The 20,345-nt window shown below is 35.4% G+C and overlaps 3 protein-coding genes across 5 annotated transcripts; 1 reads left to right on the top strand and 2 right to left on the bottom strand.

The window, feature by feature from the left end:
- Positions 1-8: 8 nt before the first annotated feature.
- On the top strand, positions 9-2,158 carry LOC126780040 (60S ribosomal protein L30). Its single transcript, XM_050504296.1, has 4 exons — positions 9-88; positions 190-237; positions 895-1,040; positions 1,957-2,158. Exons 2-4 carry the CDS (start codon positions 217-219, stop codon positions 2,129-2,131), a joined length of 342 nt encoding a protein of 113 aa, XP_050360253.1. The 5' UTR covers positions 9-88; positions 190-216; the 3' UTR covers positions 2,132-2,158.
- Positions 2,159-7,739: 5,581 nt separating this feature from the next.
- Positions 7,740-8,126, bottom strand: LOC126774803 (uncharacterized). The gene has a single exon (XM_050496373.1). It carries the CDS (start codon positions 8,124-8,126, stop codon positions 7,740-7,742), a length of 387 nt encoding a protein of 128 aa, XP_050352330.1.
- Positions 8,127-10,260: 2,134 nt separating this feature from the next.
- On the bottom strand, positions 10,261-15,598 carry LOC126779955 (collagen alpha-1(I) chain-like). Of its 3 annotated transcripts, none has more exons than XM_050504184.1 (9): positions 15,276-15,598; positions 14,938-15,125; positions 14,731-14,847; positions 14,433-14,649; positions 14,216-14,326; positions 13,953-14,027; positions 13,580-13,705; positions 13,188-13,330; positions 10,261-10,375 (listed from the first exon to the last, which is right to left on the bottom strand). In XM_050504184.1, the coding sequence occupies exons 1-9, from the start codon at positions 15,362-15,364 to the stop codon at positions 10,365-10,367; spliced, it is 1,077 nt and encodes a 358-aa protein (XP_050360141.1). In that variant the 5' UTR covers positions 15,365-15,598; the 3' UTR covers positions 10,261-10,364. The 3 variants fall into 3 exon arrangements, with proteins under 3 accessions (XP_050360141.1, XP_050360151.1, XP_050360132.1); XM_050504194.1 differs by lacking the exon at positions 10,261-10,375 and adding an exon at positions 11,653-12,045 and having other exon boundaries at positions 14,950-15,125; XM_050504175.1 differs by lacking the exon at positions 10,261-10,375 and adding an exon at positions 11,653-12,045 and having other exon boundaries at positions 15,276-15,597.
- Positions 15,599-20,345: the final 4,747 nt, after the last annotated feature.

Below are 20,345 nucleotides of genomic sequence, written 5' to 3'. Positions count from 1 at the left end.
GTTCATTCGTTCGTAATAAAATGACAATTTTACTTATCTGTGTTGCTACAGGGAATCATTCTTTTTACTCAACCTAACGTGAGGAGAGGTACGTCTCTTAAAGTATTTGGTGCAATATTTAAAAATATATATCTTCGTAATATATAAATTTATTTCAGTTTAAAATAAAATTTTGCATTATCATTTCAGTGGATCCTATTATCAATCGCCATCAAAATGGTAGCGGCAAAGAAACAAGTAAGTTACACGTGGTTATCTTTACATTTAGCTCAGCAGGACTTGTTGGCATGATTATTTATTATATTTGCTATAAATAATCCCCACATATTCATTTAAAGGTCCTAAATTATGTGTCTCGCGATAGGCTAGCTAGTTTTATAATTAGTGTGGTTGAGAATGATACATACATTTTAAGGTTATAATAATTGTAATTTGTATTTTTAAGATATTGAAAGGAACTAAATTGTCATTTTAATGTGGTAATTACACTTTCATAAGGAAACACCCACTACACTACACATAGAGACGAAACAAATAGAGTTGCCAATAATTAGAACTAATTATGGAAAAAAAAAAATGTTTGAAGGAATGTAAATTTACAATAATTTACCAAATTGTAACGTAAAAGTTTTTCTATATTCAAGAATCGCCTTATCACATATATACAATATAACTATTAGTTAATGTAATTTCACCGCTATGCGTTGCTTTATTAGTCCTTTTTTCTTCTGTTACTACCTTCATCTTATTTAAGTTTCAACAATTTATTTACTATATCCGTGACAATATTTTAAACTTTATTAATGTATAAAATTGTGATTTCTCATTTAAGTGGTTTTTCATCTTTTAAATATGATTTATTAAAACAATAGAACTATCAATTTTATTTTTTAGAAAAAGACCATTGAGTCTATCAACTCCCGGTTGGCTCTGGTGATGAAATCGGGAAAATACTGCCTGGGTTACAAGCAAACACTCAAGACATTACGTCAAGGCAAAGCTAAGCTGGTCATCATCGCCAAGAATGCTCCACCGCTAAGGTGAGACTACTGAGAAGTAGAGTTCCCTATTTCTTTTGTAATTGGAAAGCATATGGAGTCTTTGGACAAAGAAGTATGGTTTCCCTGAAAGTGATTCATTAATATGTAAATCTTTACTTAGTATGAATTGTATATTTTATGAATTAAAATTTTTGCTCTGTAAGAATTATTACTGAATCATAATATACATGGGAACCCTATGGAGTAGTCTAGATCCATTTGCTTCATGAGAGGTGAGATCATTAGTTAATTATTTAAAAAATAATAATCATAAACTGTTATTATCCACACATTAAATCTTTCACCAAATGTTGTGAAAGAATAATATTATATTGTATTGAATAGTAAATATAAAACATAAATTATAAGTTACTATTAAATGAAAAAAGATGGTTTTGCTAACTAACAATATTAACTTAAAAAGAGGCAGTTATTTCAAAATAACAGAAACTACAATTTTTTTTATTTGTCTAGATTAATTAAATCAAGAAGTAAACAAATGATCAAACGACTACAGTTAATAGACAAGCCTATTCAAATTATAACCATTAAAGCTGTTTAATGACAGACTCATATAAATATATAAAACTTTAAATTGAAAAAGTTTTAACAGGTTTTAATTACACATTGTTAAGTGTAGATGATTTCACTTGCATTGTTAAATTTTAGTTTCATGTAAAGATATTATTTAGAAATTTTATTTAAAAAAATCTAATTCCATTTTCACACTTTACTAGGTTACAATATTTATTCTCAGACATATCTTCCAATACCTATAATATATCTGCTTAAAAGCACAACTAATTTTTACATGGTTTTATTAATGCGACTGTAAAATTTATACCCAAATACTGCTGCTAAGCTAAATCTCAATATTTATTACAACTTTTTAAAATGATAATATTGATTGTTACAGGAAATCCGAAATTGAATACTATGCTCTATTAGCCAAAACTGGAGTCCATCATTACAGCGGAAACAACATTGAGTTGGGCACGGCATGCGGAAAGTACTACAGAGTATGCACTCTCGCCATTACTGACCCTGGAGACTCTGACATTATCACAACATTGCCTGAGGCAACAGCGTAGATAATTAATAAATAATTTTAACACAAACATTTCATTTTATTTTAACTTTATCCAAAAATTAATTGAGTAATGGAAGTATTAAAATATTATCTACATATAAACGACGAGAACTACCATCGTTTTTGTCAGATAAGGCCTTAAATCGAATAATAAAAACGCTCCAATACCCGTGCCATCAAGGCTGCGATTGAGCAAAATCGGGTATCGAAAGTGTTCGCTCGCAAGTTTGGGAGGCCGCGTCTGACAAAACTTAAAACTGAAAATGGTGGGGTCGTTACCTCTAGGCCTGAGATTGTCGGAGAAGTAGAGAGGTTTTATGGGCAGTTGTTCTCTTCAAGATCGGATAAACCCGTGGGAATCAGTATTGATGACCAGCGCGCCACTCTTATGCGCCATTACTCCGAGGAGCTCCCGGTCGTTGACCAAGGCGAGATTAGGGCGGCTCTAGAACAGCTTAAAAACAACAAAGCTCCGGGAGATGACGGAATCACAACAGAGTTGCTTAAGGCAGGCGGGACTCCGGTCCTGAAAGAGCTAGCAAGCCTCTTTAATTCCGTCATCCAACATGGCAAGACCCCGGAAACGTGGAGCGGGAGTGAGGTGGTACTGTTTTTCAAGAAAGGTGATAAAACCCTCTTGAAAAACTACAGACCAATCTCCCTCCTGAGTCACGTGTATAAGCTGTTCTCAAGAGTTGTCACGAACCGTCTCGCCAGATGACTTGACGAGTTCCAGCCCCCAGAGCAAGCCGGCTTTCGATCAGGCTACAGCACCGTGGACCACATCCATACTGTTCGGCAGATTGTGCAGAAGACCGAAGAGTACAATCAGCCGCTTGTACTCGCTTGTATCGATTGGAGATATATCGAGGTACTGAGATGTCTGTACAACGCCGCTACAATGACTGTCCACATCCAGGACTGTAAGACGAAGGCGATCCAACTGCGCAGAGGGGTGAGACAGGGGGATGTAATATCCCCGAAACTGTTGGAACACCAACGCGTTGGAAGACGTTTTCAAGACGCTGGATTGGACTAGGTATGGAGTCAATGTAAACGGCGAGTACATCTCTCACCTTCGATTTGCCGACGATATCGTCATCATAGCAGAGTCGCTGGAACAACTCACCGAAATGCTGCGTAGCCTAGGCGAGTCTTCCCGGTGTGTTGGTCTCGGTATAAACTTGGACAAGACCAAGGTCATGTTCAATAGGCATGTCGTGCCGGGACCGATATACGTCGAGGGGAAACCTCTCGAAGTTGTTAGTGAATATACCTACCTAGGACAGATAATACAAGTCGGTAGGAACAACTTCGAGAAGGAAGCCGATCGAAGAATTCGCTTGGGATGGGCAGCATTTGGCAACCTTCGTCAAGTCCTCAAGTCGTCTATACCGCAATGTTTGAAGACGAAAGTCTTCAACCAATGCGTCTTACCTGCCATGACATACGGTGCCGAAACGTGGACACTAACTGCGGGACTAGTCCACAAATTCAAAGTCGCTCAGCGTGCTATGGAGCGAGCTATGCTCGGAGTATCTTTGAAGGATAAGATCAGAAATGAGATTATCCGGAAAAGAACCGGAGTCACCGACATAGCTTGCAAAATTAGCAGGCTGAAGTGGCAGTGGGCTGGTCACGTATGTCGTAGGACCGATGGCCGTTGGAGCAGACGAGTCCTAGAGTGGAGACCGCGAATCGGCAAGCGCTAAGCAGGCGGCATATCGCAAGTGGATCAACGGCTGCATTAGCGGGGCATCTAACATTGACTCACTGAAAGCAAACTATAATAAAAATTCCAAGTCCTGTAGAAAGGCATACACGAGAGCGGATGCACAGCGCATTGTACAGATTGGTCATGACCTTGTTTCGCATCCTAGGGGCTCCCGTAGCTTCTGGCATCTGACCAAGTCTGTGCAAAACAATTTCTGCCAACCTTCGCTGCCACCGCTCAGAAATCCGGACGGATCGCTAGCTCACAGTCCGCAAGAGCAAGCTGATCTCCTGGCTAAACTCTTTGCCGACAATTCCGTCATCGATGATTGTAGTGCACTGCCACCTACAATACCTGCATGTGGCCATACGATGCCTGACATTAAAATCAGGCAACGTGATGTGCGTGCGGAGCTGCAATCACTTGATGTACGGAAAGCTAGCGGTCCCGATGGAATATCAGCCATAGTGCTGAAGAAGTGCGCAGCGGAGCTGTCTCCTGTGTTAACGCGCCTGTTCCAACTTTCTCTCTCTTCGGGAAGTGTGCCGGAGGCTTGGAGAAGAGCTAATGTGCAAGCGGTTCCCAAAAAAGGGGATCGGTCTGACCCGGCAAATTATCGGCCAATAGCTATCACCTCAGTACTTTGTAAGGTGATGGAACGGATTTTAAACAACCAACTGATCCATTACCTAGAAGATCACTCTTTAATTAATGATCGTCAATACGGGTTTCGACCAAAACGGTCCACAGGTGATCTTCTAGCGTACGTAACGCACCTCTGGGGTGAAGCTATCGACAAGCATGGAGAATCGTTGGTTGTCAGCCTCGATATCTCCAAGGCTTTCGACAGGGTCTGGCACAGAAGTCTTCTCTCCAAGCTGCCGGCATATGGTCTGCCTGCTCAGCTATGCACCTGGATTGCCAGCTTCCTACACAAGCATAGCCTTCGTGTTTTAGTTGATGGTTGCGCTTCACAATTCTATGTAGTGAATGCTGGGGTCCCCCAGGGATCTGTGCTATCTCCCACACTCTTTCTTTTGCATATCAATGATATGCTCTCTCTTGGGAACATACATTGCTATGCAGACGATAGTACAGTGCATGGTGGATACCACGGACGCGCAGTGGCTGGGCGAGCGGAAATTGAGGAGAGGCGGAAGAATCTTGTCATTGAACTCGATAGGACGTTAGAGCTCATCGCCAAATGGGGCTCTGATAATCTTGTTGAGTTTAATGCCAAGAAAACACAGGTATGCGCTCTCACGGCGAAAAAGTCAACATTTTCCCCTCTTCCCTCCCTCTGTGGTACCCCGCTGGTGATGCAAAGCAAAATCGCCATGCTGGGGATTGACGTTCGCTGCGACCTTAGTCCAAGGGATTACATCGAGGCTGTTATAAAAACAGCTTCACGGAAACTCAGAGTTCTGAACAAGGTGCGGCGCTTTTTCACGCCACAACAACTGTGCCTGCTGTACAAAACACAGGTACGGTCTTGCGTGGAATATTGCTCGCACTTTTGGGATGGCTCCGCTAAGTACCTACTTGAGGCCTTGGACCGGTTGCAGCGACGTGCCGTACGCATTATTGGCGACGTAAAGGTCACAAACACCCTTGAACCTTTACAATTGCGTCGTGAGATAGCAGCACTGAGCGCTTTCTATCGACTGTATCACGGCGAGTGCTCTGAGGAATTATTCTCTCTAATTCCTGCTTCCCCTTTCCTTCTTAAGTCCACGCGAGCTGGTTCTCGATGTCACCGCCTAACTGTGACATCAATTCCATCGCGAACAAAGAAATTTGGCAACTCCTTTCTTTGTCGCACTTCCAAAAAATGGAATTCCTTACCAGCTCACGTGTTCCCCTTATCTTACAACCCGGGTTCCTTCAAACGAGGCGTGAAGAGGCATCTTGCGGGCCGGCAAGGCGAAGGCGGCTAGTGCAGAACGTTTTTCCCGTCTGTACTGGCCGTCGTCGCGTTTGGACTCTACTACCACTTACCAACAGGTGGAGTAGAGTCATTTGCCCTCCCGGCGAATATAAAAAAAAAAAAAAAAAAAAGCGCAGCGTAGGGCGCCCTCCAGCCAGGACAGGGAGCTTTGGCGCACCTTGGGAGAGGCCTATGTTCAGCAGTGGACAACGATTGGCTGTTGATTGATTGATCTACATATATACATTCATCTACATACCTTAAAACCAGTACCGCGCTTATTTTTGTTACAATATCTCGCTCTATACAGTGTGAATGTAAGGTGGTTAAAGTTTCTGACCGGAATATTGCAGATTTAAAAAAAACGTAATATTGCGTACCTAATGCATATTAACTATAACGAATATTAGTAGATACAAACAAGGCCAATAGCTTGAGACCGCTTAATACTATCCTTTGTATGCTCAGACTAGTAAAAAAAGTTATTCAATGCAAGGAATAGTTTTTGAAGAATTAACAGTTTACAAAATTATCTTCATTGAATTTATGTGTTTATGCCGTGACCGTGATAATACTTTTCAAATTATTTTTCGTGTCGTTCCTGTGATGTTGGTGAACGATGTCGACATCGTGTCGTGTCGACTAATATATATATAACGGTATATTAAATAATACTAAACACAATTTCATTAATAGGTTACCTGTATCATTATATATTAATTTTATCGCCCTCATCCTTTTGTCGTCCACTGCTGGACATAGGCCTCTCCAATGACACGCCACTAAGCTCGATCTTCAGCTCTCATACTCTATCTGCTGCCAGCCACCCTGCGTATATCGTAACTCCACCTAGCTGGAGAGCGTCCTACACTACGTTTGCCAAGACGCGGTCTCCACTCCAGAACACGTCTACTCCAACGGTTATCGGTTCGGCGACATATGTGCACAGCCCACTGTTACTTCAGGTTAGGCTATGTCTATAACCTTGGTTATCTGTCAGATAACCAGATTTGGGATTCGATCATTTAGAGAAACTCAGAGCACAACCCTCTCCATAGCTCGCTGAGAGACTTTAAAATGGTGGTCAATTTCACTGTCAGTGTCCACGTCTCGACTCCGTAGGTCATAACAGGTAAGACGCACTTGTTGAAGACTTTTGTCTTCAAGCATTGCGGTATCCGTGACGAAAAGGCTTGACCAAGTTTCCTGTACGCTGCTCAGCCCAGCTATACTCTTCTACGTGCCTCCCTCCAACTGCAAAGTTTGCCCAAGGTACACATACTCCTGAACAACTTCGAGAGAAACTCTGTTAAGAGCTATTGGTTCTGGACTGACGTGTTCATTAAACCTTATCTCGGTTTTATCCAAGTTCATCCGGAGACCAATTCGAGCAGAAGAATCAGCCAGGTTGCTCAGCATATATTGCATGTTCTGCACGGTTTCTGCCACGATGACGATATTGCCTGCTAATTTGAAGTGCAAAAGAAACTCGCCGTTTATGTTTATGCCCCGCCCTTCCTAGTGCAGCGTCTTGAACATATTCTCTAATGCATTTGTGAACAATTTCAGTAAAATGACATCCCCTTGTCTCACTCCTCGATGCAAGAGGATAGGGTCAGACTGCTGATTTTGACGGTCTTAACAGCAGCGTCTTGCAGACCTTTTAGCACTTGGATGTATCGCTAATCGAATTGGCACCGTTGTAAGTACTCCAGAACAAACCAGGTTTCAATAGAGTCAAAAGCCTTCGGATAGTCCACAAATGCTAAGTACAGGGGCTAATTATACTCTTCAGTCTTCTGTATAATCAGCCGCACTGCGTAAATGTGGTCTATGGTTCCGTATCCTCTTGAATCCCGGCCTGTTCAGGGTTCTGAAACTCGTCAAGTCTACGAGCGAGACGATTTGTGATGACCCTAGAAAACAGCTTATAGACATGGCTCGAGAGAGAAATAGATCTGTAGTTCTTCAAAAAGGTTTTGTCTCCTTTTTTGAAGAACATAACGATATTGTCGTTGCTATATGCCTTTGGAGTTCTCCCCGAAAATAAGAATTAAATATTCTTTGGAGCCGTGCTAGTAAAGGTTTTCCAGCTGCCTTTAGTAGCTCCGTCGTAATTCCATCTTCCCCGAGGGATTTTCCATTTTTAAGCTGCCCCAAAACCATCGCGATTTTGTCTTGGCTTACTTCTGGCAGCTCTTCTGTGAAGGGGGCTAAAGTAGCTCTAGGATCCCCAGGATCGGGTTGAGGACGAGGCGCTACTGATGTATATAATTTACCGTAGAAGTCCTTAACTTCGGTAAAAATCTCGAGCTTAGAAGCGACGACTTTTCCCTTTGAAGTGGTCCACTTCATCATCCGATCCGATATCGCTCGACCGCTTCTTTTATAGAGCGTGTATTGAAGTTTCGGAGGTCACGTCTTACTAGTTTTGATATTTTTTTTTAAGATCTGACGAAGCAACTGTAAGGTTTTCACGTCGTTTTCGCATCAGCTCTAGAGAATCTCCCGAAAGTTTGGATCTCTTTCCGGTGTTTTGAGCTTGATAAAACTTCGTCCCCTCCACCCTAAGGATACCCACCACTTGTTCACTTGTTCGAGTTCTTGGTTGATGTCAACGTCAGTGTTGGTTTCCAAGGCAGCGAATCGGTTTTACAGTTTAATTGAAATGTACTAGACTCCACGGCTTGGAGCAGTTTTGGCAGGAGTGTAGACCTCATTAATTTTGTATGTATAACTTGTTCTTATTGCAATTGAATTCAGTAAATTTTACGTAACTATCTATCTATCTATATATATATAGTTATAAAGAAAACGAACGATGAAGTCCAGTGCTTGAACATCTCTAGAGTATTACATAATTAATCAATGGGAAGAATACAAAGACTAATGTGAATTACTACCAATTCTTTGCTTAATTTATAAATCTATCGGTATGTTTAAAAACATGCAAAACTACATCTAGACGTTGCTGGCGCTGAAGGCACTCGATAGTTAAAGTATCTAAAGAGTGGGTGGTACCTACCCAGACAGGCTTGCACAAAGCCACCGTTTACAAAGAGTTTCAGTGAGTTGAATAGTGTTTGATAGAATAAAAACATATTGGTACGCTTCCTAAATACGTTTTAATTAATAATGGTTTCATTTTAATTATATTACCATATACATATAATGGCGTAAAACTTTGAACTAGAGATACGCTATTTTTCAGTTAAACTCATGTGAACTGTTTATAAATCGTACTTACAGTTTGCGGCCAAGCCGAGCAGTCTTAACCCAAATACATACAGGGGGTGTAAAAAGTATTCGTACACTAGGCGTTTTTTTGCAAAAAAATAATGTAAAAAGGGTGGGATTGCGTCGGCTCGGGTGGCTCTACTCAAGCCTAGGATGAGGACAAATGAGAATATTTCGTTAATCGCTCGATAAATATTGTTTTTTAAGAAAATTGCAGTAAATTTCCGAGTAGGCTTCCGGGTCAAATATCTCATGGTCTCATATATCTATTTTACATATATGACGTCAGCCAGGGTAGGTTGTAGTAGTGGCCGGGGGCCATTATACACCCATCCAGTTTTTATATTTAGATATGATTTTAATTTTATTAAATAATTTTTTTCAGGATAAGATCTGTGACCTCTACAATTAATTCAACAAGTTGGTTATCGATAAGTTCATTCCATTAATAGGCACATTAATTTATATGATATGTCGTAGAGAAAAAGAAAACCAGGGAGCAATGTCATGAAAGTTTCAATATGCTCAGCAGCGCCATCTAAATTTCTTACATTTTGAGGGACGCTTTTTATTTCTCTTCATAGTTGCTACACCCTTATGGAGATATTATATTGAATATTTAATAGTTTAGTAATTTTCAATAGTTATGTTACGAGTGTTTCAACTTACTATATTGTCGTCGTTTTAAAATAATTAAAACAAACATTTTTATAAATATTTATTAAAGAAATTTTAAAACATAAAACTGATACTCTTCAGAATTCATACGCCTGGAACCTGAAACGATTTTTATTTATGAGTAATCTTTTTTTAAATCTGTTTTATAATTTACAACAATCTGAGTTTAATTAATCTGAGTTTAATTATATTCAGATATAAAATAACAATTAATTAATGATTATTATATTCTCAAGTCCTTAGCAGATGCATTAACATAACTTTTTCTCCTTTATTTTTACAAATAAAAAAATATGCACAATGTTAAACTTTAGAAAACAAAGTAGTTGTCAAAATCAAAGCGAATTAAATCAGATAAAAAATAATTAGATTTTGAATTTTTATATTTTTAAGCTGAACTGTGTACAAAAGTAAAAAAAATACACGAAAATCTTTTAACGTTAAGCTTAAAATTTAAAGATTGTTTTTATAACAATGTGCATTATTCCAAAACAATTTAACCTCAATTTATTAATTATGTTGAAGTTGCTTTGAAAACATAACTTTATATTATTAGAATGTGAATGAATTTTACCTGTGTGCCAATATGTCATACTTGAGGTTGTGGTAATTGTTCGCATCTTAAGGTTAGATGTTTGTATAATCTTCAATGAACATTAGCTCAACATAGTGTTTTATTCAACCTTTTTCTGAAAAATAGAACAAAAATGTAGATAATCATATTTTAAATTGAAAAAAAACTGAATTATATTTATTTTATTAAATGTAACATCTTATCCTCAGCTTTTTTTTAAGTTAGGTTATATTTATAATTTTTACTTTCCTAAATGTCTTGTATAATATAAATTATAGAACCTTTATAATATTGTTCGCCTAGTATATTTGTTAATAAATATATGCTTATATCTTATGTGTGAAAGTCTCTATATAATTGCCTACTTATTAGCTGGATCGTGAATATAGCGACTGGCATAAATAACCTTAGCATATAGTTTCAATTTTCAAATTCTCAGTCCATAGACCTGTCTACTTATAAAAAACTTTGTGTCGTTAACATTTGTTCCTTTTTATGTAATGCTAATTACGTTTAACATAACTTAAGATTCATTAATCATTTTATATATTCCTTTTAAGTCCTGATATTATTAATATTGGTAATGGCTATTTAAAATATTAGAAATAATGATTACCTGTTATTCACAATATAATATTATCTTCAAACTCGTAGTATAGAATATACTACTCTCGTAAATTCGTTCTGGTGCTGCTCATGAAGTTTGTGCTAATTTACATTACTAATATAAGTAATATTTTATTTGTTCTATGCAACTTGAAATTATAATCGATTTGCTTTTTACTTATATTAAAAACATATACTAATTTGTACATAGGGTAAACAATTTCGTTATTTAACTCGCACCGATTAATAAAAAATGTAACATAAACTTAAAGATAGGCATATCTGCATTACTCTTTACTTTCCTTATTAATTAACTTAAATAAAAAATCATTTCTATAGTGATGTTTAGAGAAAGAACCAATAACTATTGCTCAATATCTTATTAATATAGTAAAATTATTCTCCTAATAATACTGTAATGCTTTTTAATTACGCTTTTTATTTCACTGTTTACCCTTCAGTGAATATATAAGATTCTCAAGATGTGTTTTTAATTGATTTAAATTATCATCATAGTCATATTTCTCGTCTTTTTGTATATTTACATTGATTAAGATGTAATACTATATATAAATAATCTTAAAAAATATATTTTATAAAATTACACATTTATTTATGAAAGTATGCTTTCTTCAAGTACAAAACCTGAAAATTAGAATTGTTTAAATCTTATTTGAAAATATAATACAATGAAAGCTAGTCATAAAAAATACCCTTTACCTGTTTTTATTTTCAATAAATTATTTAAAATAAAAGATTTCAAGATTTAAAAATAAAGAGCACACATTTTCTCTTTTATAATTTTATTACGAATTATTTTCTTAATTTCTAAAACATGGTGCCGACTGCTAACCACTGGTTACAAATTTGGATTTCTTTAATACATAATGTATTATTATTAATCTCATTAATTATATTGTGACTAAAAACAGTATTTTGCAAGAGTCAGTAATTCATATGTGACTTGAGTCATTTGTAACAAGGCCATATTTAATCCGAGTCAATATTTAAATATATCAACATTAAAACCTTCAAAGATTTTCCTAATTTATGACAAAATAAATTAAACCATAATTGATCCAAATTAAAAATAATCTTCAAATAATCGATCCAGCTACTAATATTTAGAGTTGCATATAGATGTTCATATTTTTCTTAGTCAAACAGATCACCAACTGCCTGTAATACAAACAATTACAAAGATATTGATGCTATGTCAATATGTCTCAACATTAATATTTCTTTAGTGCAATAGTGCCCATTGAAACTAACTATAAATTATCTAATTTTAATCAAAAAAATATATAATTTTTACACAGTACTGTTATTTATGAAACTTATTTTTTCACTGACTTACAGGATTGAAAAAATGTAAATTTGTTTCATAAAATAGGCACCTTATTATTCTTTTGCAAAGTAATTTTGTTATACCTATGTATCACTTTATAGCATCAAGATATAATTTATTATTAATTTTATATATTCCTAGGCAATGTAAGATTTGTTGGTTTTAAAACACCTATTACACCAAATAATATTTTAAAATAAAATATTAACTAACAAATATGTATGAAGTATATAAAAGTATCGTTCACATTACATTTTTATTACCATTGAGGTTTGTTACTAAATTGCATAAATTAAAATTTCAACATTTGTTTTATCTTACTTATGTTTTGTCTATGTAGTTTAAAGGCATTACATTTTAGTTAGACAAAATATTATTTTCAGTTTTCTTATTATGTACCACGCTTATGATGTGTTTTGAAAATAAATATATTTTAAATAATTCTCACTAATCACATCCATCCATAGCAGCTGTGGCTACTACTATAAATAATTCTAAGATTCTGCAACTAACAAGATATTATTTTTTACTTATTTTATATTCTTATAATATAGTAATACATGATAAGATTTTAATTATAATTTTATGACACTAATATTGTAATTAATTTTAATCTAATCATAAGAAAATAAATACTTTTATTTATAAATTATAACTTTCATATCATTGAGTTCATTTTAATTATGTATTTGAAATTGCTTTCAAAAGAATCTTGCAGGCAAATTCATATAGATTTCATAATTAACTTTAAATATCTTTGTTTGTTCTCAATATTTACTTGTTAGCTAAATATATTCCAAATCTACTTCAAATGTGTAATATGTCGAAGGGTAATATTGTAAATACTGTATTATTGCTTGCTAAAAACTGTTGCTTACCAAGCCTTAAAGTTTGACTACTAACAATCGTCATTATGACTAGATTCTTAATTAATGATTCAATAAATTGTTGTCTCAACATTTCTTGTACTTACCATAGTTGTTATTATATTGTGGTTGCGCTTGTTGGTATGTATTGTAAGAGGGCTGGGAGTATGAGTCATATGCTGGTGCGGGACCTCCATATACGGGTTCAGCTGGTCCGTAGCCAGCATCACCACCACCACCGGGGTTATTTCTATAATAAAACAAAATAAATGTATATTATACATTTTTTTAGTAAGGAATTAGACTGCAAAAAGGATGTATGTATAAAAAGAAGGAATAAAATTTTACTGTAAGATAGAAAAAAAAAATTACTGATAAATTGTCTAAAGTTCACCATAATATGACTAAACACAATTTTTTTAATAAGCAGTTTACCTTTTTATTATGGATTAATTTAGTGGAATGGTATATTAAGGAAACTAAATCGTATTTTACTTACCCATACCCATCATTTTCATATCCTTGGCCACCAGTTGAGTATCCATAATTAGAACCATAACCACTTGAGTTGTAGCCCGAATTAGGTTGAGCTGGTGCTTGTGAAGAATAGTTGCTTTGATATGAACTATAACAATAGTATATACTTAAAGTACAAATAAATTTAATAATATACATTTTAATATTATGGTAGTCTCAGAATTTTTGGTTTCTGCATCTAAGTATAAGACGGCAATTCCTATCTTGTCAATGTTTTCATCATGGCTCAAAAAATAGTCTAACTTATATAAATTTTTGCAGTAAATGTTTAATCCACTCTGAAAAAAGTTTTTACACAGGTTTTTGTGAAAGTATAAATCTAAGATGCTAATTACCTTGGAGTATTATATGATTGTGGAGTATTGTATTGATCTGCTGGTGGCTGCTCATATGGTTGGTACCCTGTATGCCTAGAAAATGACACAGTATTAAAAAAATATATTCATACTCTGATATTTTTAGTAGATACATTTTATTTTCAGATTAATTTTTAGCGTCATATATGTATCAGACGGCACATTCCTATCGTGTAAATGGATCATCATTTTATTCATATTTCAATTCCAAAAAAATTATTAGTAATACATTATAAACTCACGATGGTGGTCCATAACCATTGGTGGATTGAGTGTTGTGTGATGGTGCTGTTTGTTGATAACCACTGGTTGGTGGAGGCCTGCCACCATTGGACCCTCGTGGTCCTTCATATCTGCACAAAAATAGTAAAATTGCATAAAATGGTTATAGATAAAGTATAAATAATTTTTTCATGTTTTAAAATTGTTTTATTTATTTCAGATTGCAAAAAAACTTACCTTCCACGTTTTGGCGGACCACCAGGCCCACCATGTATTGGTCCACCACCTCGTTTAAATGGTGGCCCACCTTGGGGTGCGCCTATTGGATGCGGAGCTGGTACAGCTCGTGGCGGTACAATTGGCCCGGGAGCAAGTGCCGGTCCATGGGGTCCTGGACCTGGACCTCCAGGAAGCCCACTTGGTGGAGGACCATGGCCACCTCTGCCTCCACGGCCTATTTTTTTATTATTACATAATATGTGTGATTAATTCAAATATGTTAAAACATGCTAACATTCAATAGGTGTATTCATACCTCTCATTGGCATTCCACGTCCACCTCTGTCATTGCGAGGTCCAAAGTCTCCTCTGCCCCTGCCACCTCTACCTCTCATGCCTCCTGGACCACCTCTGTTGTTATTAAACCCTCCTCCTTTAAAATTACAATTAAAATTTAAAATAATTATGCATTTCTACATTATATATTAATTAAGTATTACATATAAATCAAAGTATTAATTACTTTGAGGTGGACCTCGTGATTCAATTGTTGGTACTGGGTGAGGTCCTGGACCTTGAGGACCCGGTGGAAACCTGCCTCCTCTTTCGACGCCACGCATAGGTCCTCCTCGAAATCCGCGCGGTCCACCACGTGGCGGACCACCACCTCTCATAGGGCCGCCACGACCTCGCATTCCCGGACCGCCACCCCTAGGAAAAAACAAAATTAGTACGGTAGGTAACAAGGACTTCTTATAACCTAAAATTTAAATACTGCGTGTTAACCATTTCATATATTTTAGATACTGTTACACCATTTTAAGTGTAAAATGAAAGAATCTTGTGATTAAACAGTACTACCTTCCACGCATTTCAAAGCCTCCACGGCCTCGAAGACCCGGTGGACCACCGCGTCCACCACCGCGAAATCCACGATTTGGGCCATCCATTATAACTTGGTATGTGAGACAGCACAATATACTTAGAGTAAAATAATTTCACTCAATGTCCTCAATAAACTTATTCCATTTGTTAATCAACACTTTTAGCTGTTAGTTATAAACTTTAAAATGCAAGCGTTCAGTCACTTTGGTTAAGAAATCAAAATGGCGGGAGGACGAGTAGAATACCGCTACGCTATGGCGTCACCGATGACCGCGAACTTGAAGCGGTGAAACCGCTAAAAATTTACAAGCACAAGAGTTGCCAACTGACAACAATCCAAGTAATAATTGTTGCAATATAAATAAATTATAAATCTTAAATTACCTGAAAAAAATATATAGACAAATATTATAAAAAAACCGATTACACTTTACTAGGAAATTTTTAATTTTCTTAAATGTTTGTCTCACCTTCATAATCCGATGAGATGACAAATTCGACACGACCAAAAATGATTTCATGCGAAGGACCAAAGGCTTTACGTGCTCTCCAAAGCACAGGTTACTTCTAACATACAGACTCCGGGCTGCCACTAAGAATAAGTCAGGACGTCGGGATCTACGGCCATTTATGTAGCCACTAGTAACTAAACTAACAATGATAATATAAATAAGGTAGTAACAATAATAATATAAATAAAAATCAAGAAATTATTATATTTAATCATTTATTCTTATGTTGCTTGCTTGCTATGAAATTAACGAGAAAACGGATATATAAACATAAAATCGACTCGTAATATTGTATTAAAAGTGTTCTTGCTCGTGCCCCAACACGCCGCTCGCCTCGTCACTCGCGCGAATGTATACATGCAGCTTTAAAGTTTATGAAAACAAAATATATTATTGATCATTATTTACCTATTGAAGTGTATTTAATAAATCAGAATCAATGATTTCTTGTTTAACTTTTTTAATTTAAACTATTACTTAATATATATTTTTAAATACATTAAGATAATTCATATAGATTAAGAGCTTATTCCACCAACCCGCATTGGAGCAGCGTGGTGGAATAAGCTCCAAACCTTCTCCTCAAAAAAGGGAGAGGAGGCCTTAGCCCAGCAGTGGGACATTAACAGGCTGTTACTGTACATTAAGATAAAAGTAGAATTATTATTTTTTTCATGAAGATATTCTATACTAACAGTAACTGGTGATAGGGCTTTGTACAAGCTCTTCTGTTTAGGTTCAAAAGGTAAAGTAGGTGCCAAGGTACTTGGTGTTGTTGTGTTCCGGTTTGAAGGGTCAGTGAGCCAATGTAATTACAGGCACAAAGGACATAACATCGTATCGTTAGTTCCCAAGATTGGTGACGCATTGGCGATGTAAGCGATGGTTAACATTTCTTATAATGCCAATGTGTATGGGCGGTGATAACCATTTACCATCAGGTGGCCCATTTGTTCGTCGTACCTATTCGATCATAAATTTATTTTTTATTCTCTCCCACAGACAATAATGTTTACATTTTCTTTTTTTATAATATATTCTTAGAAACCAGATCAGAAGGGATTTTATTTAAAACCAAAATTACAGAAAACTAGATAATAAATTTAATCAATTTTACAAAATCACAAACTATTCGACAATTTTTATTAATGAATTTATGTAACGACAATTCTCCTAATTTAATTCAAAACTAACCCTAGCAACACGACACTAACAAACTTAATCGCAATGGATTACAAAAATAACACAGTATGACACCAATCGACCGAACACACGATAGCAAAAAGAGACCTGTCTACCGTCCACCCTCCTTTAAATACACTTCCTCCCACTACTACCCTCCTATATTCCTACAATATATAAATACAGTTATATGTGGGATACAGGAGCCCAAACTAGGTTGCCCTGTCTTAAGGGTCTCCTGGCTCCCCCTCTTGAGTAAGGAACTATTTATTTGCTTAATTTTATAGAAAACACGAGAAACACTAAAGCTTTTACAATATATTATCTAGTAATAAGTTATACTTATGCTAATAGAAATAAAAAGATAATGTATGCTTGTGAGTATGTGCGTGTGAGCGCATGTGTATGGGTGTGTGTTTGTGTGTATGTGTATATGTCTGTGTGTCTTGTATGTATATTTATTTATATATGGTGTGTAGATTACTTTTTTTACTACAATTGCTTGTTTATTATTAATGTATTAAATTAATAATTTTTCTATCTCTTCATAGTCCAGTTTTAAAAGCCAGACAGTTAATTTCCTCTTACATGCGAATTTTAGTAAATTTGAAATATAGAGTAATTTATTTAATTTATTGTAAAGCCTTGCCTTGCCTTGCTTTAAAATCTAAGAATTTTTGGGCAAATAAAGTTTTGACCATTACAGATTTACATACTTCATAAGATCTTCTAGAGTCAGCTATATCAATCAGTGAGGCCTTAATCCTGGAGTGTTTTTTTAAAATGATGTTCAAAATGTAAAGTTTTCTGACTGCTAGAACATTTGCTTCCCTATATAGGTCTACAGTAGGAAATATGCGTGGCTTAGAGAGAGCTACTTTAAGTATCATTCTTTGAGCTCTTTTAACTTATTAAAGATTGACATAATGATATATAAACAGTCCTGATGAGGGTCCAGTCAGCGATATGTCTCATATTTTTGAAAACATATGTAAGTTTTCTGAGTTTTTGAATTAATTGTTTTAGATACCCTTTAAAATTAAGATTTTTATCAAATGTTATACCTAAGTATTTAGTTTGATCTATTTTATTAACAATGGGACAGGTACATTTGGTATGATCTGCTAGATTACATGAATGAGCTACTAATTGATGTGATATTGTATTATTAGGTGTGTTGCGTATTGAAAAAACTATGTATTGAGTTTTACTTGGATTCAGAGTGAGGGTATTATAAGCCATCCAGTGATTAACCGTATTAAAACCTTCTTGTGCAAATTCAAATACTTCATTCCATGTTTTACCGTGAAATGTAAGTGTGGTATCATCTGCATATGATATTATTTTACACTTTCTTAGCTTTAGGTTACAAAGTTCATTTATATAGCAAAGAAATAGAGTTGGGCCTAAAATGCTACCCTGCGGAATTCCATAAGTGACAAATCTCTCATTGCTGATAACGTCACCTATTTTAACCTGCTGGGAGCGACCTAGCAGATAATTTTGTAAAAGTTGTAGTTGTCTATCTCTAATGCTTAAACTGTAGCTTCTCGATCATTTTATTCAAAGAGACTGTATCGAATGCCTTTTAAAGATCAATAAAAATAGTTAGGCATTTTTCTTTATTGTCTAATATCCGTAACAGCCTGTGAATGTCCCACTGCTGGGCTAAAGGCCTCCTCTCCTCTTTTTGAGGAGAAGGTTTGGAGCTTATTCAACCACGCTGCTCCAATGCGGGTTGGTGGAATACACATGTGGCAGAATTTCAGTGAAATTGTCTAATATGTCTACTATGAAATCCGCAAGAGAATGAACTGCATTCGAGGTTGATTTTCCTTTCCTATATTTTCGAGATTTTATTATATATTGTGTATCTGCGATTAAATTTTTATCTTCCAAATATTTAACAAGTCTATTATTTATAATTTTTTCAAGTATTTTCGAGAGGGATGGTAATATCGAGATTGGACGGTAATTTGATACAAGGTTTCTGTCTCCGGCTTTAAAGATGGGTATAACTATGGATTTCTTGAGAGAAACAGGAAATATACCTTCGGATAAACATCTATTAAAAATGTAGGTGAGCGGAGTCACAATAAATTCAATTAGACACTTGAGTACCTTGGACGTTATGCCATCCCAGCCAGGACTACAGTTTGATTTTAGGTCGATTATAAGTCTACATATTTCATCTTTTGTAGTGCTTAAGAGAACGAGTATTGTATAGATGATGTTCTAAAGATATTAGTGGAGGTGGTTGGTAGGTTTGAGGTTATTTTGAGGCCAGATCAGCACCTATGCTTGCAAAGTATTTGTTTACTGAGTTTACTGATTCCAGGGGTGTTTTATTTATATTAAGGGGTTTAAAAGGTTGGTTTGTAGTTTTATTTAAGTTATTAATATTTTTTATTACGTTCCATATTTTTTGTTATTATTTCCAGCGGCTTTAATTTCATTTCTTTCGTAGTCCCTCTTACATTTTTATTTAAATTTGATTACAAAAATTCCTGTAACGTTTGTATGTAATTCTTAGTCTCATTATTTACCTCTTACTTTAATTTGTAGTGCATTCTATCCCTAGTTCTTATGCATTTCAGCAAACCTATGGTGATCCAGGGTTTTTTAATTATTTTACTTCGAGGAAGTCTATTGGTGATTGTGTTTTTCAAAATAATGTTTTGTATAAGGTTAATAAATATGTTCATGCTCTGATCTGGATTGTTATTTATATTATATATCTCACTAAAATCTAAATTTTTATAATCATCTTTTAATTTGTCAAAATTTAATTTATATGAGTATTTTAATTTTTTATACATACTATTGGTATTTTTATTCATACATAAAAGAATTGGTTCGTGATCTGTTATTGCTGTTTTTAAGATGAAGGTAAAAGATAATAGTTTTGTTTAAAAGATTATATGGTCTAAGCAACTATTGGCTCTAGTAGGTGTGTAATATACCGGGATTAAATCAAAAAATGACAGGACTTCAAGATAATTCGAAGTATCCTGATTTAAGTCAGCAGTATTAATATTGATGTCTCCCAATAATATTATGTTTTTGTATGATGAGAGCTGCACGAGCAAGTTGTGGAGAGATTCAATGAAATTATTTAAGAGGCGGAAACTAGGAGGTCTGTATATGGCAATTATCACCGTGTTTTTATTTATTTTTATTGTGAGGCAATTAGCCTCCTGCATGTTAGGTTCTTCTACTTTAAAATCTATATTATTATTCAAAATAACAATGACCCCATCTTTTTGATTGTAGTTTACTGAAGTGCTAAAACACGTGTATCCCGGAACGTTGTGGAGATTAATGACGTTAGAAAGCCAGCATTCAGATAAAA

Source organism: Nymphalis io, chromosome 2 (assembly GCF_905147045.1).
Source record: "Nymphalis io chromosome 2, ilAglIoxx1.1, whole genome shotgun sequence".
NCBI lineage: Eukaryota > Metazoa > Arthropoda > Insecta > Lepidoptera > Nymphalidae > Nymphalis > Nymphalis io.
Note: the sequence above shows the minus strand (reverse complement) of the source record. Positions and strands in the feature narration are given on the sequence as shown.